The sequence below is a fragment of the Felis catus genome, chromosome E2 (assembly GCF_018350175.1).
Source record: "Felis catus isolate Fca126 chromosome E2, F.catus_Fca126_mat1.0, whole genome shotgun sequence".
Taxonomy (NCBI): Eukaryota; Metazoa; Chordata; class Mammalia; order Carnivora; family Felidae; genus Felis; species Felis catus.
In genome coordinates, this window is record NC_058382.1 from 54884671 (window position 1) to 54909717 (window position 25047).

The 25047-nt window shown below is 56.4% G+C and overlaps 1 protein-coding gene across 1 annotated transcript in view; it reads left to right on the forward strand.

The window, feature by feature from the left end:
* The first annotated feature begins 211 nt into the window (after window positions 1-211).
* Window positions 212-25047, forward strand: part of CMIP (c-Maf inducing protein) — a 233918-nt gene continuing 209082 nt past the window's right edge. The window contains exon 1 of the mRNA XM_023244846.2: window positions 212-547. Coding sequence (XP_023100614.1) covers window positions 248-547 — 300 coding nt within the window. The 5' untranslated portion in view covers window positions 212-247. The remainder of the gene's footprint in view (window positions 548-25047) is intronic.

The following is a 25047-nucleotide window of genomic DNA, read 5'->3' on the forward strand; positions in this document are numbered from 1 at the left end:
GCATGCACCCGACGAGCTAGGAGGAAGCGGAGCCGCGAGGAAGCGCCGAGCGCCGGCCGCCCGCCAGCCCGCCGCCCGCCCGCCGCCCGCCGGCCCCTCCCCTGCCGGGCGCCCCCCCAGCCCCACGCCCCCCCACCTTCCTGGGCGGTGGGGGGGGTGCGGGCCGCCGCTCGGGGGCCCCGCCGCCCCGGCAGCCCGGGACAGCCCCCTTTCCCCGCCCCCGGCCCCCGCCCCGGCCCGGCCGGCCATGGATCTGACCAGCAGCTCGGGCGGCGGCGGCGACCCCCGGCAGATCGAGGAGACCAAGCCGCTGCTGGGGGGCGACGTGCCGGCCCCCGAGGGCACGAAGATGGGCGCCGTGCCCTGCCGCCGGGCCCTTCTGCTGTGCAACGGGATGAGGTACAAACTGCTGCAGGAGGGCGACATCCAGGTCTGTGTCATCCGGCACCCGCGGACCTTTCTCAGCAAGATCCTCACCTCGAAATTCCTGAGGCGCTGGGAGCCGCACCACCTAACGCTGGCCGACAACAGCCTGGCGTCCGCCACGGTGAGTCGCTCTGCGCGGCGGCGGCGCGCCGGCACCCCCGCGCCTCGCCTCGGGGCCGGGAGGCGCCCCCTCCCGCCGCCGCCCCCTGCCCGCCGCTGCACCTGGAGCCCGGGGCCTGCGGGGCGCCGGGGGTGTCGGGCCGGCCCGGGGGGCGGGGAGGGCGGGGGGGAGCCCGGTGGCCCCCCCTCCCCCTTTGCTGGCCTGTGTTCGGGGCTGGCCGGTGCCCAGCGGGCGGGCTCGCGGAGACCCTCTGAATTCTGCACAGGATGTGGCCCACCCCATCCTGGGCGTCCGGGGACCTCCCGGATGGGACCGTGGGATAGATCCGGGCTGGGCCCCGGTGGTGGTGGGGGTTCCCTTTCTGAAAACCCGCGGCCCATCTGGATCTGCCCTGGAAGGGAAAACAAAACAACCAAAAAAAAAAAAAAAAAAAAAAAAAAAAAAAGAAAAAGAAAGAAAGGAAACCTAACAACCTCGAAACCCCAAAACCCAAAGAATTTCCACAAGCAGTGCCTCTCTGGGCTCTACTGTCTTTTTTCCTGCCCAGGCTGCTAGGCAAAACCGGGTGCTTCCCTTTCTGAAAAATCTCATTCGCACGTTGGGAGGTTGGAAGTGGAGGGGGAGGGGATAGGGGTCCCGGACTGCCTCCTCCCCACCGAGGGGAGGTCAAGTTCTAGAGTGGAAGCTGGCCTGTGGGGGCCCTGGTCTTGCATTGTCTGCGAAGTGTGTGTGTATACGTGTTCTTTGTTGCTGGCTTTATTTTGTTATTGTTATTGTTTTAAATATATGGCTAGGACTGGGTCAGCTGGATGAGAGGCAGGGAAGTCATGGATCTGTTTCTGAAATCAAATCTGCAAGGTGGAGAAAGACATCGGTGGTGGTGGTGGGGTCGCAGGGGGTGGGGGCGGCAGGCAGGAGCCTGAACAGGATGCTTTGTGTTTTGAAACAAGGGCAGTTTAAAGCCCCAGCTCTGCTTGGGCCTGAGCCTTGCTGAGGGGATCCCGTCCTGTGTGGAGAGGTGGCAGGTCTTCCCCAGAATGCACACTCCCCCTGGGGCAGCCGCGATCCTGTTTACTAAGCACAGTGGGGGGGGGGGGGGGTGGCCGTGGTGGCTGTGGCGCTGGTGGCAGAATTCAATGCCTGCCCACACCTGTGCCAAGAAAACCCAGCCAGGAAACAGGGTGTCGCTTACATGGCATGTCACAAACGTGTAGCGTGTGTAGACATTTCCCCGGCATCCATGTTCCCTTGGCAGTGTGTCACAGGCCGTGACACATGCTCCAAGGAATGGGGAGGGGGAAAAGTTAGCAGAAGAAGCCCTACTCCTCGAAACCACTCCCCCCTCCCGAAAGCCCTGAAGCACATGAGGACTCTTATTCTGAATTTTGGGTCCGACGTGCCTGGAACACCTATTTTTTTCTTTCCTGTGGGCAGGTTGGTGCAGTACCTGCAGAGACAGCTTCCTCACACAGGATCGCTGGTTGCCGTGAAGCGGTTCAGGCCCGGTTTCAGGCTCATGCATGTTCCCAAACCCGTCCGGAGCCACAGGCCTCGGCATTTGGCTTTTCATTTGATGGAGGGAGAGCCTCAGAAAATTCCCCGGCACGCAGCCTTTCAGGTTCAGGGGAGGAACCGGTGCCCTCCAGTGGTTCCCTGCCTGGCATCAGGAGCCCCCAAATCTGGCTTCAGAATTTCCCCCTGCTTCAGGGGAGGCATTGTTGTTTTTCTACCACTCTTCAAAACGAAGGGGAGTTGGGGGGGTGGGGAGGAAGTGGTTGAGAGGCACAGTGACCCTCCGTGGGAGAGGCCAGGAGCGCGTGCTCAGCGGCTGCTGGCCATGGTCTGGGGGAAGTCAGCTTTGGAGGCGCTGGGCCGCCACCCCCCTTACTCTGATTGCTCAAGAGGTATGTAGCAGAGAGAGGAAGGGAACAAAGGCTGAGGCTGGGCACTGGTTTCTTAAGCAACCGGAGGCCCCGGCACCACCTTCCCCAGCACCTTGGCCAGCCGAGGTGGACGGTACCTTCGTAGCTTGGGCCTCTCTGGAGAGGAGCTGTGATTTTTCAGGACGGGGGACTGAGGACCATCCACAGAACAAGATTTGCCTGAGCAGAGCCCCACTCTGGCATTGCAAATGTGGAAGGAGGAACTATGAGCTGGCGTCTAATGGGCTGGCAAGTCCCCCTTCCTCCGCCTGTGGCCACCAAGCCCTCTGGGCAGAGGGTGTCCTTAAATTCTGCCATGGTGGGCTCCAGTGGGGTGTAGGGCTGTCCGTGCCGCGGCCTGTGAGCGTGGAGGGCGCCGCCGAGGGCAGGCCGGCTGTGGGGGCGGCCTCCAGGCTAGAGGTGGGGTTGCAACTGCACCAGGGACCTTGTCCCGCCATGAGACACCTATTTGGTGTCCGGGCCCTCGGGAAGCAAAGCAGCCCCTGAGGGGTTTCCCTGAGGCCTGGGCGTTATGTAATCTGTCTGCATTTTCTAGTGTGGCCCAAGCACGCTATTGAGAAATATTAGCCCAAATGAAACAAAGGTGAATTTGAGTGTAGTTCTCTACAGCAGCAAGCCCTGTGCAGCCCTGTGGCTCTGCAGAGTCCCCAGGCCCCGGCCCCCAGCTGCCGACAGGCCAAGTCTGTTCCCTATCAGGTCATATCCTTCCATGAAATGTACATCGTCCGTATATTAAGCCGTCTGCACAGCCCAGCTCAGATCCATCTGGCAGTTATCTGGTTAATTGTGTGGGCTTCAGGAACAAGACTCAGAGTGATTGATCTGGATTCAAACCGATAAACAAACCAAATACACTGCTGCCCAAACGTCTTTGGAGTCTGTCTACACTGATCCAATTAACTGGCTCGTCGTCAGAGATAAAGGCTTCCGGCACCACAGCTGCATCAAGCTAGGGTTGGAAGCACACGGGGGCTCCCAGCCCGCCTGGTAGGCAGCTCCAGCCGGGTGCACCCCTCAGGCGGACCTGTCTTGATTCCCTGTCGGGGAGATGGGCTCAGCGTCACCCCCTGGCCCGGCTGTAAACTTTGCCTTCTGTGGGGTCAGGTCGGAGCTGGCCCCTGTGCCAGTCTCCCGGGTCAGTTACTGATTAAGTCCTTGTCGAGCCAGCGGTGTGCCTGACGCGGCCTGTGACAGCGCAAGGGCCTGATGCACTCTGCGCTCCAGACTTTGGATCCCCAACGCTCATAAACAAAGAAGGAAACGCAGAGGCGACCGCGACCTGGCTGACGTGTGAGGGGTGATTGGGATGTGTCTGCCCCCTCCCTGGGGTGCACATGACCACACCTGGGGGCCTGCTCAGACTGTGGCCTAGACGTGGTGCCTCATTCCCCTTTTGCACCTGGGCTTCTCACTCCCCCCGGCCTCCTTGGGCCTTTCGTGGCTGCTGATCATCGTGTGGGTTGTAGCCAACGGCCGGGAGTCCTGCAGAAGCAGCCGGGTCCACAAGACCAGAATCCATTTTGCTGTTCTCGTGTGTGGGTTGAATTTGATCACCTGCTAGACATGTTTGTCCGCTGGAAGAGGGCTTTTGTCTGTGGGCTTTGTTTCCTCTGCTCCGAAGAGGCACAAATAAGGCTGCCTACCTTTTCTCTCACCTGATTTTATTACTTGCAGCACATGGCATCTCAGAGTGGGTCCAGTCCGGAAAGTCATTTATTCACTGACCAAACACGATGGGGGTCGGAGCACAGGTGACGGTGGCCTTCTTAATTTTCAAGCCTTAATTTATCAGTGACTTTTTTTTTTTTTTTAAACGTTCTCCACTCTGCTGCCCCCATTGAAATGTTTCTGGGAAACATTTGTCACCGAAAGGAAAAGAGAAGTCACCTGAATCCTTGTCGGTCTCTTACTCTGGTGTTCTCTCTGCGGTAGCAACCTCCTGAACTTGGAATTTGTTAACCTAAGCACCTACTGGGTGTCTGGTGCTGAGTGGAGGGCTCATCCCCACGGTGTGGTTTCCGCCTGGGAATTGAAGTCCGTGTCCCCCAGGGTAGCCGCAGGTCCCGTGGGGACGTGTCTGCGTGTGTGTGCACACACGTGTTCATTGTTTCCGTCTTTGTTCCTTGTCCCGCTCTTCTGTGCCCGTCCTTCACGCCTTCCGTTTGAGGTTTTCTGCCGCAGGGAGTAGACACAGACAATTCTGTTTTTTTGGTGGCATTTGTCGTAAGATTTTGGAGTATATCAAGTTTGTTTCCCAGATAACATGTCTGATTGGAGGGGTCTAGGGGCGGGGGCCAGAGACAGAAGAGGAGAAAAAAATCTAAATTCTCCATAAACAGCAAACTTGTTCTGTGTTTCCCGGGCTGTAATAAATAAATGCATTTCAAGGAGGGAACGGTTTTTCATGCTGCCATTTGCCTGGTGCACCCGGGGGTGCTCTTTCCGGCTATGGGAAGAATCGTGCCGGTCCAGGTGGATGCTGTTAAACTGCGTGTGGCTGGGCTCTGCTGTGGGGCCGGCGATGGCGACAGGCGTGTGCCACGGGCTTGGGCTCCACGGCCTACACGTGGCTTCTGCTTGGCATCGCCTGCTCCCGCCCCCATTGACTCGCCTGGCGGTGGGAGAGGGCATTTCTGGGGTACTGTGTCCAGTGAGGCTTCAGGGTTCGTCCTCAGGACCCGAGCTGTCTCGGGTTTCCTTCTGACTGCCAGCCTTGGGGCAATAGGGTGGTCAGCCAGGCTTGGCCCCACGTGGATGGTACCCTCTCGGTGTTCTGGTGGAATGGACATTTGAAGTGGTTCATTTATGCTTTCGATTAAAAGATTAAATGAGCTCTAGTGAGGCAGTGCGAGAGGGTTTAGGGCATCCCCACCATGGGACAGAACCAACCTGGGTCTTGTCACATGGAACTGGGGCCGAATTCTGTTACGGTTTTCCGGCTGCGTGACTTAGCGCGTTCCTTCCTCTTGGTGGCCTTGCTTTGTCTCCATCTGGCGGGTGGTATGAACCTGCCTGATTTGTAGGGTTGCCGTAAGGATTACAGATAATTCACAGTCGCACCTGGTGGGACGGCCACGCCAGGTAGGGATGTGACCAGGGGCTGGTCTTCCAATTCACATTTTCTTAATCTCCCTGAGAGAGCTTCGTGAAATCCTGTGCCAATGGAAAGGACCCTTGCGATTTGAAAGTGGGCAGTCTCCAGAGAAAAGTCTTCTGAGGTGAGCAGTGTGTTTGGGAAAGTTAGGGGTAGTGAGCAGATCCGATGTATACGAAGGCAACAACATTGGTGAAAGTAGTTTCAGAAAAATCCAGGAGCACAGTTTGGTTTCTTAAAAAAAAAAAACAACACGCAAAACCAATACCCACAAAGCTCTTTTTTTTTTAAATTTTTTTTTTACATTTATTTTTGAGAGAGAGAGGGAGACAAAGTCAGAGTGGGGGAGGGGCAGAGAGAGAGGGAGACACAGAATCCCAAGCAGGCATCAGGCTCCGAGCTATCAGCACAGAGCCCAACGCGGGGCTCAAACCCCCAAACTGCGAGATCATGACCCAAGCCGAAGTCAGAGGCTTAACCGACTGAGCCACCTAGGTGCCCCACTCCTTTTTTTTTTTTTTTAATTTAATCGAAACAATAATGCGCCCATCAAATAAATTCAGATAGTACAAGGCATATCAGGAAAAATACAGCTTCTATCTTACTGCATGTCCCTGTGGCCCCAGTTCTCCTCTTAGTAGGCGAGCCCTGTTATGATTTCTTACAGATCCTTGCTGACCATTCGGCCATTTACATACCATTCTGGGCCGTGATTGGTCATTGGACAGTGTATTTGGAAGATCACTCCAGATCTGTGTGTACACAGCTGCCTTCCTCTTGTTCACTGCTGCGTAGTGCTCTGTTGCACAGGCGTCGCGTGAGGCTAGGCGACCGCCTCCCGTTGCTGGATGTTTAGGTTAGACCCGATCTTTTGCTGTCGGAAACAAGACACTTGCCATTTTTGTTCAGTGGAGTTGTTCCTGCTTTGATAATTTGAATGTTTTTTGCTTCTTCGGTGGGTGTTAAGATATTCAGTCCCAGAATGCTTTGCGGGAAAGAGCTGCCCTTCCCTCAGAGAGGGGAAGGAAGGCAGTGTTGCCTGGGGTCACTGCTGCCTGCGGGCATGCTTCCATCTGGCTTACGGTCACCACCGCAGGAGAGTCCGGCCCCCAGGGCCCCCACCGGGAGCTGAACACAGGTGAGCAGGGGGCTCTGAGCTGTCGTCGCACTGACCTGTGCCCTGAGGAAAGAGTCAGCTTGGCCCTGGCTGGCTGTTTCCTGCTCCACCTGAGAGCATCGTTTTTTTTGTCCCCAGACTTCCTGCTTCCCCAGGATGGGAGCCAGGCCGCCCAGCCCCGTGGTAGAGAAAGGGAGGAAGTGAGAATGTCTCTTCCCCACTCCTGGCTCTGGTGACAAAGCACCCAGTGAGTTCAGCAGGGCGCCAAGGGAGGCGGTGCACATTCGAAAGGAAGCTTTGCTGACATCAGCAGAGCCGTAACCAAAGGGTGGTGAGGCGTGTGTGTGTGTGTGTGTGTGTGTGTGTGTGTGTGTGTGTGTGGTGTCCCTGTGTACTGAGGCAAAGGAGAAAACAGAAACATTTCTGGTGCAGAAATTGGTGCCTGGGCTCAGTAGCCATTTCTTTATACCTGCCACATGCGAAGCGTTTGTATCCGCGTTGGGGTGTGTAGTGAGGGGCCTGGAGGAGACCAGCCAGACCCTGTGCGGTGGTCGCACAGGTGAGCTGGAATCCGCCCCCTGCAACTTCCCAACTGGTGGCTGACCTTGGGCAGGTCACCTAACAGTCTGTATTTACCTATAAAATTCGGATTATGGGGATTTCCTTTCAGTGTCGATGTCCTTGAGGTTAAGTGAGGTAAGGCCTGGCAGTTTGTTCACGTGTTTATCCAACAGGTAAATATCGCTGCCCTAGGCACTTTAAAGAAAACAAGACCCTGCCTGCCTGGAGTCTGGCTGTCGGTGGGGTGGGCGAAGACAATAAACCACCAAGCAAGGAGATATAAAATCTGTGTGGTGGTGACAGGGGTCCTAGAGAAAACAGAGCAGCCAGGGAGGTGTGGCGTTTAGAGCTTGGGGACTGGCAGCCTTGCTGCTTTGCACATGGCAGTCAGGGAAGGGGTAAGAGCCTTCCAGGCAGAGAGATTGGCAAGTGCAAAGGCCCTGAGGCTGGATAGTACTTAGAAAACAGTAAGGTGGCTGGCGTTTAGTAAATGCTGTACAGTTGTTATTACCCGCACCTCCTAGGAGCTGTTATCATCTATTAAAAGATACTTACGAACACCCAGAATCTGCTGGGTGTTGGTCATACAGAGAGCTCCCAGCCCCATGGAGCTTTCATTCTGGTGTCTCTGTGTGTGTATTTAAGCCTGGCTCCCTCTCAATAGATAGTGAATAGGTTTGGAGCAATGCTTTAAGAGACTCTTAAATCACAAAGCCCAGCAAAATGTCAAAACCAGCTGTCTTTGTCATACTGAGTTACAAGGGTCCTAGCACCTAGGATGCACTAATCGTTGAATTTGCCTCCAGCATCTTGCTGGTGAGGGTGGGGGTTGTGGTGAAGAGAAGTATGTCGCCCAAAGACCCTTACAAATGACTCAGCACCAAGGCTGGGATTCACACCCAGAGCTCCTGCCTCCCAGCACCTTCCGGTGCCTTCCAGAACCTTCCAGTGCCTTCCATCTTCATTTTTCCTTGGACCTTCTGCTTTCAAGCCGTTACGAGAAATGATATGATCGAGAAAGCACGTGAGCAGATTAGGCTGAGTAAACTCACTCTGGAGGCAAGCAGAAGAGCTGGACCCTCCAGCCCCTGGGCAGGTGGATGTCCAGGACTCAGGCAGGGTGGCAGATGTTTTCCTGGGGCCGGGCTGCCTGGGTGCAGCTCAGGTGGGGTCATCAGGAGAGGGAAGGTAACACCGGAACTTGTAGTCGCTTCCTGGGTGTCTTGAGTCCAGCCCAGGCTCTTAAAGGCCTGGAAAAGCTGCAGACGGGAGTGCACGATGTGGAGAAACCCAGGCCGGGCCCCTTCGCCCCCCGTTTGGCTCACTGTCCGGGTGAATGTGATCACCAGCATGCGCCAGTGAGAGGCTCAGCCATCCGTGTGGACAGCGCCGGGCGTCAGTCGGGCTGGGCTGACAGCTGAACAACTTGCCCCCAGATCTGGGTGGCTTCACGCAACGTGGCTTACTTCTTACTCTCACCAGTCCAGTGGGGACTCTGCCCTACTGGACGTGGACCACGTGGGCACCTGGCTTCTCCATATTGTGTCACTGGCCATCCTCTCCCTTCACCTCCCCCCAGGGCCTCACTGAGTGGGAGATGGGGAGAGGGAGAGAATGCCAGGCAGTGCCGTTGGTAGGTCGGGTCGCTGTGTTGGCCACAGCTCTGTCACGTGACAGCCCCTGAGCTCAGGGGGGCCGGGCACTGGAGAAAGGAGGACCCCCACCAGGATTGCAGGTCACGCAGAGGCTTTCAGAGTACCGGCTGCAGAGCCGCTTCCCTGGAAAGGAAGTTCAGCACCGTGGGCTCTTCCGGCTCCTGGGTGTGAGCTTAGTGGCAGGTCAGGAAGGTTGCAGTCTTCTCTCTGGTGGGGAATGAGATAGAAGCAAACCTATTGCAGGGAATGGAGCGATGCATTCATGATTACGATGACGTTTATTGTCTCCCTACTGTGGGCAAAGAGGTTGAGTTGAGAGGCAAAGGCAGGTCTGCCCTCACGCGTTGGGTGTGCGTGTCCGTGAATACGTGTCTATCCGTTGGATATACGTAAAATTATTTCAGGCTCTTGCAGAGACATCTTAGTTAAGAATCAGTGGGCTTATCAATTTAGCGTTTGCTGGTGTTCGGCAGACATTCCTTCGTGAATTTGTCAAGTGAGTTCAGGGAACTGGTGTTGGAAAGCGAATGCCAAGTGTTTGTCAAGAGTGAGCACCAGGTACTAAGTTTGCGAGCTGAGTACCCGACACGGTGTGTGCAGATGGGGCTTCCCGGGTCCTCCGTTTGCCAACGGGTGCTCCCTGGTAATGTGCTCCCAAGGTGAGTGCTCCCTGGTACTGTGCCTGCAGGGTCAGACATCATCTTTGCCCCGTAAGCCTCCCTCAGATCGGGGTACGGTAGAAACTGTGATGTAGTGTCGAACGCAGCACATTTCCTCAGGGGGTTTGTGCCTTGTCCTGCTGTTTGGAGGGAGGAAGAAGAGCACGTGGTTTCAGGAAGGACTTTGTAGGAGAGACACATCTAGATAGATAGGCCCAGGATTGGGACTGGCAGTGATGGAGAGGGGGGCCAGGGCTGGGAAGGGGCAGAGGGAGAAGAAAGCCAGGAGAGAGGGGCCGGAGCCGCCGGGGCACGTTCTGGGCGGTCTGGGCCATTCTCCCTGAGTGGTGGGCACCACAGAAGAGTGCAGGAGAGGAAGGTGGAGGCGGGACCACTTCCCAGAGTGGGGGCCGCGGGCGGGGGCCAGGAGTCGGGGTGAAGTTGGTGCTGGGTTCCCCAGCGCTCGTTCAGGCCAAGAAGGCCCTGGTCGCGATGCAGAGAGACGAGGCACCAGCTGCCAGGTGGGCGCCTAGGATCCATCCCCCCAGGTGGAAGCTTCAGGATTGCGGGGATCTGAGTCACCAGGGCCAGGGGTCCGTCACAGCAGGGACCATGGTGGCAGCCACTCTTGAGCGTTCTTTTGCCAGGTGGTTACATCCGTGATCCCCGTAACAGCCCGGCGACATACTGTTCCTCTCTCCAGTTTATAGGTGGGGATGCTGGGGCCCGGTGTGTCGGCAGACATTCTTTGCCTGAACGGATGGATGAGTGAGTGAAGAAATGAGCCAGTGAGGCTGCTGCCAGTTGTGGGCAGGGCCCTCCCGTGGAGAGGGAGGGGAGAGAGAAGAGATGTGTTCGGACCTCCCGCTCTCATGCCGTGCCTGCGCCGCTCTCTCCTCCAGGGCCGCCCAGGCTAAACGAGATGGCGTGTGCAGCCGACCCGTTTGGCATGCGGCGTGCACGGCTGGCCTCAGGGGTGGACACAGGCCCGAGGGTTCCTGGCCTGCTGCCTCGCCCGTGAGGCTGCGGGGCTCAGCCCGCCGGCCTGGAGCTCCTGATGGGCTCCCATCAGAGGCCTTTGGTACTTTCCAAACCCTCGACCTGAAACTTCCCCTGTCAGCTTTGGCTCCCAAGGCTCCCCTTCTGGAACCTTCCTTCCTGGAAGGAAGTGGGGGGGGGGGGAATGAAAGTGCTTGAACTGTCCCAGCGCTCCGGTGGCTCCCGGGCTTGGGGAGCCCAGCAGGGTCAGCCTGTGGCACCAGACGGATCAGGACAGGGTGGGGGGACTGCAGGACAGCAGCGATCATTTCTTCCCACATGCTGAGTCCCTTCGATGTGTTTGTGCGTTTATCCTCACTCCAGCCCCTGGGGTTCCAGTTTATAGATGGAAATGGAGGCCCTGTGAGGTTCAGGGTGTACATCTGGAACCCAGACGGCCTGGATCCAGAGCCGAAGACCTTCTCCTCCTGCCACGATGCCTCCTTGCTGGGCAGTGGGGACTCACCGTCAGCAAGGCAGTGATAACAACAGCCGGTGCTTATTCAGCGCTTATGTTCTGAGCCCTTTGTGTACGGGAGCTTATTTAATCCTCACGATGTCCCCAGGAGGTGTTGCTATTATTGTCCCCATTTTCCAGAGGAGCAGACTGAGGCCCAGAAAGATGAGATCGCTACTTACCCAGCTAGTAATGGTGGAGCTGGGGTTTGAACCCAGGCCGTGTGGTTCCAGGGCGTGACTGCGCGTGTCCCGTGAGCAGGGCTCGAGAGCAGAGGGTCAGAGAGACCCAAAATGGCCAGGCTGGCTCCATTCTTGGAGGCCCTGGAGGGCCTTGCAGAAGCGAGGAGGTTGTGTGTGGACAAAGCACATTGTGTCACCCTGGGGGTGGGGGAGGGGGGGTTTCAGCCCTCTCCCTGTGGACCTGTCTCTAGAAGGGCCGTGGCGGACTTTTGCTTCTTACCTGCCCTGTGTTCATCTGGGGATAGTGGACTCAGCCTCTCAGCGCCTCGCCTTCCTCCCCTGACATGGCCTGGCCTCGAGGAGCTGCCCGTCAGAGCTGGCTGTGATGACCTGCCTACGGCGATCGTGAAGTCCAGGGTCCACTGGGAGCGCACGCCCTGCCCTGCCCTGCCCTGCCCTGCCCTGCCCTGCCCTGCCCTGCCCTGCCCTGCCTTGCCCTGCCCTGCCCTGCCCTGCCCTGCCCTGCCTTGCCCTGCCCTGCCCTGCCCGCCTTCCGGCTCGACTACCCTGCGCCTGGGTGCTGTGGCACAGCACCTCCTCCCCTCTGCCTCGGTGGTGGCCACCAGCCCCTGGAGTCTTTTCTGACCCCCGGTTGCAGTGAGGGCTCGCTCTTCCACAGCCGGCTGCCATTTGCTTCTTTGCCTATCAGTCTTCTCTACTGGCTCCTCACCTCTGCCCTTGTGAAGTGAAACAAAAATAATCACACAGGGATGATGATCTTATAAAATAAGCAAAAAATTCTCCCATGATCCCAACCTCCCAGAAGTCACGCATATGAACGTTTTGGGGTGCAGCCATCTTTGCTTTTTCTAGATGAGTGCGTATGTCACCTGTGGGATCCTTTGCACAGCGAGCAGGGGATTAGGTCTTATTCATAAACACTAAGCCATTTTCATACATTATCTCAACGGTGTTTCCTCTTCGTCCCTATGAATGTTGGGGCCTCTATCATTCTTTGCGGTGGGGGCCATCCTGGGCATTGTAGGATGCACAGCATCTCTGGTCTCAGCCCGCTAGATGCTCCCCACAGTTCTGATGGCCCCAAATGCCCGCCTACAGTGCCCCGTGTCTCCTGGGTGAGACCCCGGGGTAGCTCATTTAACATCCCATCTACCCCTGCGAGCTTCTGTGTGACAGAGCGGACCCTGGCTGTGGGCTGGCCTGTGGCAGAGCTGGGAGCCTGTGTTCGTGCCCCAGTCCCCTTGCTTCTTCAGAACCTGCCACGGAGATGGTGAGGAAGAACTTTGTGGGGGCTGCAGGCGCCCAGATGCCTGGCCAAGTGGCGGGGCTCTCCCGCAGGGCCTCTGGAAGGAAATCCCGCTGGCCGGAGCTTAGCAAGCTCCCCACACCTTTGATCCCAGGATCGCCCCCCTGCTGTGCCTGCCTGAATGACTCAGGACTTCAGAGATCTGGGTTGTTGAAAGGAGAATTGCCTCACGCCAATAAAAGAAAGAGAGAAATTAGCGTTAGAAAGTTTTGGTGTGAGGAAAATGACTTTGAAGCAACCTTTGTGAAGTAAAGTGTCTTTGGGGGGCAGGGGTGTGGAGAGGAGAGGGAGTGGGCTGGTGGGTGAACCACCGGCCTGGTGGCTCTTCCAAGAAGGCCTTCATTTGCTTGACTCAAGCCCCCCCACCCGAGGCCATGCATTGTGTACCCTTGCTTTTTGGATCTAGTTGAACCACGGCACCAGAAAAGGTATAAAGGGATGTTTCTGGAGTATGTCTGGGTCCTGTCAGCAGGTGACCTTCAGGAGCCAGGGGCTTAGGTTAGAGAGCGTTGCCAAGAGCAGAGGTCTTGGGGCCCTTCTAATGCCCCGGTGGTAAGCAGGGTCCCCTCTGGGCCAGGAGAGCCAAGCCCTGGCTGGATCTCAGACCCCACCCGGCTGCCGCAGGCCCTTCTCAGCATTGTGGGCAGCTCTGCTTGAAGGAGTCTGTGTTGAGGATTGGGGGTGGCACCCCCCCCGCCACGCCCACTTTGAAACCCGTGGTGGAGGTGGAGACGCCGAAGACAGCCCCCCCCTCCCCCCCCCCCCCCGCCCCCAGGTCAGTCCATTCCTAACAGGCGCCCTCATTGTCGTCAGGCAATGTGGTTACAAGCGCTGGCCAGCGTTGTTGGATCCAGACACTTGATATTAGGCCGTGTGACCAGTGGTGGTGTGACCCAGTTCTCAGTTTCTGCATCTGCAAGGTGGGGATAACGGTAGCCACCTCCCAGGCTATCCTGAGGGTAAGGGAGATACTACACGTAGGGCTCAGAAGAATGCCAGCGTGTAGCGAGTACTCGGTAAATGCCCGCTCCGTCGTCACCCCCGGCTTTCTCGTGGCCGCGGCTTCCACCTGCCTGCGTTCCTGTTCCTGCTCAGCTTTCAACTTCTTGAAGGCAGGGTCCTTTCGATCCAGGGACGTGTGATGTCAGTGCAGGTGTTTGGCTGAATGGAGTTGCTCAGCGGGGCGTCTGGGGCCCCAGTGCCACGGGCTGTGAAGGGACAGAAAAGCATCTCAAGTTTTCTTGGAAACCCTGGCCCTGGCTGGGGATTTTGGACCTGTCCTGGAGAACCTCAGGGTTTGCCCCGATCCTGTCCTGAGACCTCAGTCACCAGGACCTGGAATGGACCCTCAGCCCTGGCCCTAGCACCAGCCACCACGTCCCCGACTCAAGGGAGCTAGAGACGTGCAGCTGGGAGGATTGAGGCATTGTTGGTGGTTTTCACCTTAGCTTTCTCCAGCCGTGCTTGGCAAATAAGATTTCGATCTTGGAAAATATGATTTAAAAACAGAATTGAAAGTCGCTTTTGTTTCCTCAACGATATTGCCCCTGACACATGCCCAGGGCCTGCCTAGTGGAGTCGGGTGTGAGCATGTCCGTGGGAGATCCCACACAGCCCTGCCCCAGGCACACCTGTGTGGATGCCCGGCCTCTGCCCCCTGCCCCCTGCCCCCTTCCTGAGCCTTCTGTCTGCTCTCCACTTAGGTCTCTGATGACAGAACTCACGAAACCCCCTTTCTTTTGTGGTAGCTTGCTGTGTCCTCTTGGCCTTACTTTTGGGGTGACCTTGCCGCCAGGGGAGGGGGCTTCTTCTCGGAGCCCTGCTGTGCCTCTGTTTGAATGTGGAGTAGTAAATGTGTACACACGTGGGTCCCCAGAGCTTGAGTCTTGAGCGTGTTCCACCCTGATGTCCCCGTCCCAGACGGGAGGGGGTCCCCGTCCTTCCTGTTGGATGAGGTCTTGGAGCTCTGAGTCCCCCTGGGCCGCCCTGAGGAGCCTTCTAGGGAATGGGTCCTGGGCCCCTTGAGATCCCAGGATAACACTCTGTTTCTTCTTCGCCTTTCTCTGGGCCCAGGGCCTGGCCCTGTGGCTTCTGTGCCCTTTGGCCTCCAGGGGGGGTTTGGCCAGTGGGGACCCCGGAGGCGATGGAGGCCAGTGGCTTCAATTTAAGGTTGCTGTGGGCGGGCAGGGTCCCTCAATCACAGCTCCTGTCCTGTCACCCCCCACTCTGTCCCAGGGGTGGGAACATGTGGTAGCAATGGGGGTGACCAACTGGCCCGGCTTGCCGGAAGCTGTCCCAGGAAAGTTGTGTTGGCACTTGAGTCCTATGTCCCAGGAAACCCCGCGGTCCAGGCAGACCCGGGACAGCTGGTCACCCGAGGGAGAAAAACCCTCTCTGGTGCTTTCCCCTGTGCTCTGCCCACACCTTGGTATGTTGTCCTTTTGTGAACGGTTTCTCCAAATTATACCGTTTTGTGTCTGCCATCTGTTTGTTCGCAGGGCCCCGGCTGACACACCAGGAGCTTCAGAAGGATGGACTGGTTTTCAGAGCCCTTGCCTTTGAGAGCTCACAGTAACCAAATGGGCCATGCTCTGAACATGGGGAAATGCGATTTGTCTCTTGGGCACGGACTCGTGTCTGAAAATACGCTGCCTTCAAAGAACAGTGGCGTTCATGACGGTGGCGGTGGCCCCTTATTTGCCTAGTTGGCTGTGGGCTGGCTGTGCGTTGAGGCACCCCCGTGTTGAATCACCGTGACAGTCCTGTGAGGACCTTCCGGGATGAGGAGGCCGAGGCTGAGTGAGGTGAAGTACTTTGCCCAGGGCTCAGGTCAGGCCAGGGTATGAACCCCAGTGGAGCCATCTGCGAGGCTGCCGTGCTTACTGATTGCCTAGGTGTTTTACAACCAGGCCCAGCCAGACCAAACCCACACTTGTGCTGCTGCGGGCTTGGACGGGGCGTCTTACTGGGTGTGCAGGCACCAGATCCGATGTTTTCCACTTCCTCCCCTGTGGCAGGGCTGTGTGCACAAAGCGTGCACAACTGGCTGGTCGGCCACTTTGGGCTCTGCTGGATTCAGCTGTGGCCAGTGTTGGAAAATGTTGGTCTGTTCTTTCCTTTTCCATCACCTCCCCCTCCCCCCCCCCCCATTAAAATTTTCATAATTAGAATCAGAGGCAGAGAGAACCTGCAGGCCACCTAGTTCTGGGATGGCAAATAAATTCCTCTCCCCTGGTAGACATTGCTAATCAATCCTGACATAATCAATCCTTCCCGGTGAGCCCAGACAGCCACTGCTAATCAGTTGTTGTTGGCATGCAGCCCGTCTCCCCCTGTGTGGATTGGGAACCTGAGACCTAGGGACGGAAAATGACCCACAAGGGAGCCCCTGGGAGTGTGGAGTCTGCTCCACACCGGGGGGCTCTCTGTTGAGAAGTGACTCTGACGTCTAAGCAAGGTGTGGTGTAGGAGGAAGGACCTGGGTTTTGCACAGCAGTGCGTGGATCTGGGTCTGCATCCCGGTTCTGCCTCTTTCTGGTTGGAACTTTGCGTAAGTCACATGACTTCCCTGAGCCTGGTCTGTGAAACTGGAAGTTACAATCCCTGCATCCCAAGGTTGTGAGAAATAAATGGCGTGGAATGTTCCTTCGGCTCCTGCAGATACTGACGGGGGACCTAGTGTGTGCGGGGCACCGCTGAGGCATGGCGTGTGGCAGTCTGCCGCGTGGACAACGCTCCACCCCGCAGCCGCTCGGCTGCCTTAGAAAGACGAGGCCTGATTTAAGTGATGCTGGTTTCCTTCCCCTTTCCTTTTTGGAGACCTGTGAAATTTGTATTACTGTTATTAATTTTTACCAGCTCCTCTGTCACGTCCTCTTAAATTTTGGCCTGTTTGTCCTCTGCAAGACTTGCTTTGGAGAGTGACTTGTTTTTTCTTTCATGCCTGGTCTGGTTTCTGTCCTCATGTTGGAGTGGATAGTGAGTTCAGAGGCAATTGAAATGACGGAGTCTTCCCTACTGAACGAATGTGTCCAAGGACAATGGGCCTTGGACTTCTTTGGGCAACACAGTCCTTTGGAAAATTCGATGAAAGCTAGGCACCCCTCTGGGAAAGTGGTAAGACGACAGTCTCATGGGATTTAGCATCTGTCATATAGGCTTTCTTAGGGGTTCCTTCCTGGACCTGCCGCCCCTCCCCCCTCCCTCCCCCCCGCCCCAGGTAATAAACCGGTCTGGGAGGTCTGTGGCATGTCCCTAGCAAGAAATGGAAATTTGTCCAGAAATTAACATGTAAATGATAAAAAAAAAAGAAAGTTTCATCCTTTGGCTGGGGAAGTGGGCTTGTCCACACAGCATTTTCTGTGCTTGTAGAGCTGTGTTTAGTCTTCTTGGTTATGGTGAACTATTTTTTCTTTTATCCTAGTCTGGAGTTTCAAGGTTGGTGCTTCTTGCCCCTAAAATGTTTATTTTCAGATTTAGAACAGTTCTTTACTCTTCGATAAGGCCGAGCACATCGCTGAAGCCACGCCGTGGTCAGCACAGAGGGATTCCGCTGGCATCGCACATGTGGCTCGGTGCTCAGCCCCGTTTGGCACACAGAGTGACCTCGGGCCGCCTCACCTCTCTGACCTGTAAAGCTAGGGGACAGACTGGCCACAAAGCCCCTGTGGTTAAGGATTAAAGAACAGTAAGCATACAAAATAGGCCCAGGGAGTGTCCAAGTAGGCCATGGTGGATTTTGTATTTGATCGCCTTGAACTTGACTCAGAAGTGTGGATCCTCTGTGCTGTGAAGGGCTGGTGTTTTTATTGAGTGAGTTATGGAGGCCGCCTGGCAAACTGAGCTGAAGTGAGCCCGGTCCCTTTGCGAGGGGCTGGAGGCACACGGCTCTCAGAGAATGGCAGAGAGGCTGGCTGGCGTGGTTCAGAGAAACGAAGGGTCTTTCTTGGTTGGTAGTGTGGAAAAAGACCCCAATACATGAGTTCCCTCATGGTCTTTGACTCTTCCGACGTGAGCCGGGCACCCGTCTTTAGCCGCGTCCTGGGGTGAAACGTGGTTTAAGTGGCGAGAGAGAGTTCGTTCCATGGGGCCATTTCAAATGCAGACACGGAATTCTGCCGGGATGATTTCTTTGCCACTGAATTTTGCATTTGCATGTTCTTAAGCCAAGAAAAGGAATTGAACTTTCCCTTTTGTTTGCTTCATTACTCCCACCACATTTGGCAGTTTGGCGGGATGCGGTTGTGTTTTTTTATGACTCTCAAATTCTTTTTTAAAAGTGTGCTGTGTGCACGGAGGAAGATTTTGCAGGGCGATCTGAGCCAGCTCTCCGTCCAGCTGGGTACAGGTTGCCATGGGCGAGGCTGGGCGAAATCATGGAATCCACCATTTCTTGAGCACCTATTGGGTATTGGGTGCTTGTGCGTCTCGTCCTCGCAGCTGTGCCCTGGGGTGGGTCATGGCCGCGTTTCAGGACTGTGGACAGCCACTGGCCTCCAGGGACACACAGGTCTCAGAGCTGCAATTCACACCCAGATCAGGCTGACCCGGACCCTTGTGCTTTTTCCTGTGGCCCATGCTTCTCCTGTGACCTCAAGGGACTTCCTGGGTGTTCTTTATGTCCGCACCCTTGTAAGATCCCACTTAAGGAGAAATGAGTAGGCCTTGGGTGGCCACCGAGGAAAGGCCCTGAGAGAGCTCTGCTTCTGTAGCCCAGCAGCCTGGCTGCAGAGCTCAGGTGCAGCCAAGATTGGCCCGGTCCTCCCGGTCAGCGGCCAAGGTGGCCCGCTCTGGGGCAAAGCTAAGGCTCCATCTGCCTTGCCTGTGTGACATTCGAGGGCGGCCCTGGCCATATGTACAGCAAGGGGGAGTGCAGAGAAAGTAGCTTTCTCATCTGTGTCTCTACTTCTCAGATGAGGAAACTGAGGGGCGGATGGCTTGAACGTGGCCACTCACATGCGATGAGAGAGGTGGCTGGGCTGAGCCTGGGTTGTTCTGAGTAGGTGTTTACTGCCCCTTTACCTGGAGGAGCTGCATCTCGGGAGTTGGATCACGGCCTGGAGGGGTACACCTGCCAGCGTCTTCTTAGAATTCGCTCCACGTCAGGAAGCAGGAGAGCAGGTCGCTGGGTCCACATCTGGTCTGGTGGGGCCTCTCGACATCATCGAGGCCACTGCTGTCATTTTTACAGTTGAGCAGACCAAGGCCGAGGACAGACACTGCCAGGCCGCATCCATCCCCAAGTACAGCTCCTGGTTCTCTCACTCTGTCTGCTGTGTACTACCACGGTCTCATTTATCTCGGTATCTCAGCTTCTGAATGTGTGTGTTTTTTGTAATTGGGGTGAAATATACATAGCAGTTAGCATTTTAATCATTCGTAGATGTACATTTCAGTGGCATTAAATACATTCACAGCGTTGTGTTACCACCATCGTTGCCTGTATCCAAAACTTTTCATGGGTCTGCAACATAAACTCTGTATTAAATACTGTCTCCCCCTCTGCTGCTTCCCGCAGCCCTGACAGTCTCTCTTCTACCCTCTGTCTGTGTGAATTTGCCTGTTCTAGGTACCTCATGGCAGCGTAATCCTATAACGCTTGTCCTTCTGGGTCTGGCTTACGTTACTTAGCATAATGATTTCACGGTCCACCCATGTGGTAGCATATATCCAAATGTTATTCCTTTTTATGGCTGAGTAGTATTCCCTTGTACGGATAGACCACATTTTGTTTACCCTTTCCTCTGTTGATGGGCACTGGCTCTGTGATTAATGCTACCATGGACGTGGGGACAAACCGCTATTAGCTTTCCTGCTTTCACTTCTTTCGGACGTATACCTGGGAGCGGACGTTGCTCTGTTCAAGATGTTCATCTCCGTCTCCCCCATTACACGGAGAACTCAGGTTCATCGTAGAAGAATTGGACAATACAAGATAACCAGAGGTGGAAAATAAAATTTACACCTAATGTTTTTGTAGATGGTCGTTTGTGTGTGCTTTTTTTTCTGTCCGCCCAGGGTTGTGCTGCACAAGCAGTCAGTCTTTGGTAGTGTGAGAGGGACCTTCATTTCGAAATCCAGAAAACTTTGTGTAAGGCATTGGGACTGAGGGGAGAGGTGCCAGTCAGGCTTTGCAGCCCTGCTGAAGGCTCACCACCTCCAGGAAGTACGCCTGTGGGTGCAGTCTGAGTCCCGGGAGGGACGTCCAGCACCACCGCTGGTGGCGGTGGGCCCTGATGGATATTTGTCAGATGAGGGAACTGAGACGCGACTGAAAGAATGGACGAGTGAAACTAACCAGCAAGCCTCCCTGCGGCTTGAGGTACCTGAGTGGTGAGGGGTCCTCTGGGGCTGGGCCCTCCCCCAGCAGCCCTGCAGCCGGCTCATTGGACAGCATGAGCACAGCAGGCCTCCCTCTTCTGAGTCCTCGCACATCACTGTCCCTGTCCCTGCGAAGCTGGGTCCACAGCGGGGGGCACCGGGCAGTTGTTCGCTTAGGGTCTCCCGTGTGCCAGGGACTTTGCTGGGGGGGCTGGGCTCTGGGTGACCCGAGCAGGGCCCCACTCAAGGCCCTTACTTTCCCGAGGGGGCACACGCTCGCGCAAAAGCACATGCTGATTTCAGATGGTGATAGATGTGATGAAGAAAATACATCTTTTTTCTTTCTTGTTCTTTCTTTTTCCCTTCCCTTCTTTTCATTTCTATCTTTTTTAAAAAGAATAATTCGCTTGGCTGCTTCTTGGTTGATTGGCGGCCAGGGATGTATGTGCATTTACTGGGTTCGGGTCCCGGCTCTGCCACTTGCTAGTGACCCCAGTTTCCTTGTCTGTGTGAAGCAGGCTCGTGGTGCCTGCCCCTAGGGCTGTGGTCGGGCTTGATGGTGACACGCTCCCGGGGCACTTAGCACAGGGCCCGGCGGGTCTCAGGTTCTCAAGGCTTGCCACGCTTGTCACCGCGACCAGGCCGCCATCGGGGGACGAGGCTGCTGGCTACGTGGTTTTCAAAGGCCGAGACCGGCACCGTCCAGTGGATTGGTCAGCTGCAAAGGGGCTGGTACAGCACTGAGTTTGGTGCACTCGGCACAGCCTCACTTCCCTGGATGCTTGGGCTGAACCCAGTTTGTTCAGTACCCCTTCCCTGCGTGAGATTGTCTCCTCCCTGGGAACAGGAACAAAAGGGCCCAGCTCTGAAAGAGGCCCTTGTTTCTTCACCAAGTTCGGGAAGGGCAAAGGCACGTTTCTGCAGACGGTTCCAGGAGTTCAGCGGCCGGGCCAGACTCTTCCTTTCTCCTGGGCCTCATTTGGTGCCAGAGCCTTCTGGTTGGAAGATTGGGACGGCCAGAACGTACAGGAAAATGAACAAACAGACAGAAACCCTCAAACTACCCTTCGAAGGGCCCTTGTCCTTGCAGGCTCCTCTGGGCCGCAGAGGGGCTTTTTCATCGAGCGCATTTCCAGTTTGTCAGGCAGAGGGCTTGGCGGTGCTGTCTGGCCCGTATGGGCCCAGCCCGAGCGTGGGTGGATGACTGGACCTGTGTTTCCCGCCCGTCCTTGCCACTCGCCGTGGGGACCGGGTGAGTCCTTCAGCATCTCGGAGCGTCCGGCCTTGGGCCCCACCTGCAAATGAGGTGCCTGGTGACTCGGCCATTGGTGTCAGGGTAGGGACAGCAGGCGAGGCTGGGGCATGTCACAGAGCAGCCCCAGTAGGGCTGCCCCTCCACCTCTCCCCTGGGGTGGCCCTCCACCGCCTTTCCTCCCCCAGTGAGAAGGTGGGAGGATTTGAATGCTGTCCCCTCAAAAGTGCCGTTTCTACCCAAGTTCGGGTCTGGGAAGAAGCGAAATTTAGTGTTCCACCTTTCTTAGGCATCTCTCTGGCATCCCTTAGGCATCCCTTAGGCATCCCTCTGGGCCTGCGTTCCACTGAACAAGACCGTAACATGCGCAACTGGGGGCACTCCGTGGTCCTCGGGAGGCGGAGGTGGCCAGGAGACAGCCGGAAGGTGGCTGGCTGGGGACGGAGGGGAGCCCGCAGTTCCTCCGCCTCCAGGGGCAGGCTCGGCTCTGTCTCCAGAATCAGCCAGAGTGCGCGCATTCCCCCAGCCCTCCCACCCACTCACACACTCAGGCCACGCGTGGCTCCTAGAAGTGAGGAGTCCGCACCGTGAAGGGCCTGGCTTCCTGTTCCGCTCCTCTTGGTTCCTTATGCGGTGGAGCCTCCCCAGAAGGTAGGGCAGGAGGAGAGTGAGGAGACGTACCGGGCGCTGGCGTCCTCCATGGCATATGCAGTGTCTGGGCATCTGTGCCTGAAACGTGCACTTATGGAACACCTGCTGGGTGCCGGGTGTCGTGCCAAGGGCTGGGAATACGGGGATGCAGAGACTCTGACGTATGTAAGGGTGATGGGGGAGCTGTGGCAGTGCCAGGCTTCCCTAGGAGACAGCTGCTGAGCACCTAGGGTTCGGCTCGGGCTGGAACGCAGGGACTGGCATTCCAGGTCGAGAGCCGCAGGGCCACGCATCTGCAGGAGGGAAGTGCCCCCTTGGGCCAGGAGTGTGTAGAGTGAAGTGGGCCCAGGTGAGCTGTCCTGCGTGCTGGGCTCGGGACTTTGGACTTGAACACGGAAGCCAGGTCCCTGGAATGCCCCTGAACACCTTGTTCCTTCCTGCTCAGCCTTGAAAAAGAAAGCCTCGTTCTTTGCCCTGATGTGGTCATCGTCACGTTTGAGAACCTAGGAAAGGCCCAACTGGGGACGAGGGTGGGGCTCAGTTCATTGTCAGTGAGGAAACGGCCTCTCCCTCAATCTTTGGCGTTGGGAGAGAGGCTCAGAGGGGCCGGCCCCTGACATCATTTTGAGCTGGAAGCATCTAAACCCAAGATAACGGCGAAGACCGTCTGCTGTTGGAAATGCAGGGATCAGTTTTCCACGGCAAAAGGAGCCCCTAGGCCAGTGATCAGAGTGTTGAGCTGGGGGTTCCACCGTCGGCTCTCCTGCTCACAAGCTGTGTGACCTTGGGCAAGTGGCTTAACCTCTCTGAGCTTTTGTTTCTCATTGGTACGATGAGGTGGATAGTGGTACCAATCCCCTGGGCTTCTGAGAGGATTCAGCGGGTAAAATGCACGTCCAGCATTAGTGCTGCGCAGCATGGAGAAGGTGCATGAGAAAGAGAGAGTTCCTGTGATTAGTATTGTTACTGCGGTATTCCCAAGACTGCAGAGGAAGGGTCTGACCAAGTCCAGGGGAAGGAGCGGCCGGAAAGGGCTTCCCAGGGCAGGTGGCACGAAACTTTGGAGTCACACGTTCCTAAGTTCAGGCTCTGCCAGTCTCTGGCTCTGCGTGACCCTGGGTACGTTGTTGAGGTTCAACTGAGTACGTGATTTCATTCTGTCTTACTTGTCCCCCTGGCAAATGGGATAGTAACGCTCAACTCCTAGGTTGCTGTGGGGACATAAGAGCTGCCAGGCCAGGGCTCCTGCCAGGATCAAGTTTCCTGCAAGTCTTTAGGAGATGATGTGGGGAGGGCTTTTCTTTTGGCTCCTCCTTTCCCGTGAAGCCCCCTCAGATGGGTGCAGCCAGTGAGCCTGGAGGGCCTGCACCCATGACCTTGTCAGGAGGCCGGCAGCCGTCTGCAGGTAAAGAGCCTTTCCTTGGGCCCTGCTGGGAGCCCTGCCCGGCCTGACGCTTTACCTACAGCCCCGTGTTATCTTTTGCAAAAGTCATGAGCTGGAGGAAGGACAAACCACTTCCTCTGCAGCCTTCAGATTTATCAGGCACCACTTTTGACAGTTTCAGTTTGAAGAGAATTAAAAAAAAAATAAAAGATGCTGAGAAGCATTAGATAAACAAAGTGGCCTCACGCCTCCGCCCTCTGCTGCTTCCCTGGCTGGGACCAGGCACGTCTGGGACCTCTGGGGTGCTTGGTGAGGCCAGCGGGTGTGGGTGCCAGAGGCGGCCCCGCGTGGGAGCTTTCCTTGTGCACGCGGGCTGCTGGCCGCGAGGCCCCAGGCCTCTGCCTGCCGCTTCCTGCCCTGTGCGTCGTGGCGCGGGGGGCACGTGCTCACAGGCCAGGTCGCAGAGCCAGATGTTTGAGAAGTTTGACCTCAGAGCTGCTTTCTTTCCCCCTCCGGAGAAATACGTCTGGAGAAAGTGCTAAAGACGAGGCCGGGCGGGACCTGAAGCCGCCAGAGGAAGGCGCCGGGAGCGGGAGCGTCGGGGCTGGGTGCCTGCCCCTCCCCGGCCTGCCTGTTAAGGAGCCACACAAAGGTGGACTCTCGGGTTGGATTTGGGGCAACCATGGGCAAGTGTGATTTTTGTAAGTCAGAAGAGATCAAATATTGATTTTATAGAGTCGCAACTGCTCGTTTGTAAGTAAACGCGATTCCCGAGCGCCTGGAGTCCTGTCTTTGCTGTGGCCCCGAGGCTCCTAAGATCAGCAAAGGGAAACCTCCCTCTCTCTCTCGAGGAGGAGGGAGCATAAAGGTTAGTATGCGTTTATGGGTATACACACACACGTGTCCAAAGGTGGCACTTCACTGTGGCACTTTGCTCCTTGCATTCCAGTTTACTAGGTATATGTGTGACCTGGGGCGAGTCATACAACTTGTCTCTGTTCCCTCATCTCTAAGATGAAATCAGTGGTAATATTTGTGACCTGGGATCGTGGTCAGGAAGCAGCGAAAGGGGGCATGAACCAAGCCCGGGGCAAGGCCCAGGACTCCAGAGATGCTTAATGAAGACACACTGTTCTTACTTTTGGTGTTCTTTAGGGTGCCTTATCCTCGGCGTTCCCATGGCACTAGGTCTACCCGGGGATTGAGGATTTGCTCTATCTGGCCCGTGGTTCTACGGCTTAGGAGCAGGTAGTGACCCCTGTGACCCGTTCGACACCGCTGAACGTTTGCTCTGTGCTGTGCACTGTTCTAGGGCATTCCGTTAGGGCCTCTGCTCTCAGGAAGCTTGGAGTTCTTGGGGCCAGGGAGGTGACAGCAAACAAGTCAGCATTCACAAGGCCCTTCAGGGGTGGCAGGTGCTGGGACGGAGATCAGACAGGGAGAGGTGGTGGAGACAGATGGGGTGGGGGCACATTTCTGGCAGCACGGTCAAGGGGGGCCTCTCCGAGTGGGTGATACTGCTGAAGGGACCAGTCTTGTGGGGATCTAGGGAGGAACATTTCAGGAGTCGGTATAGCAAGTGCAAAGGCCCTGAGGTAGAAGGCTGGAGGGACAGGCAGGGGCCAGACATGACTGCCATGGCAGCCTCAGCCTGGGGTTTGGATTTCTTTCCAAGTGCCTTGGGAAACAGGGGCATGACTTTTTGCAAAGGCTGGTGAGAGAGGGGTCAGGGGGAGACTATGTGTCCTGTTCTTCTCTTGTCCCTTGCAGCACGCCTCAGGCTTAGCCACAAAGTGGCTGTCCCTAGTGGGTGTCTGCTTATGTCCCATCTCCTGCGTGTGCCCTCAGCGACCTGATCTG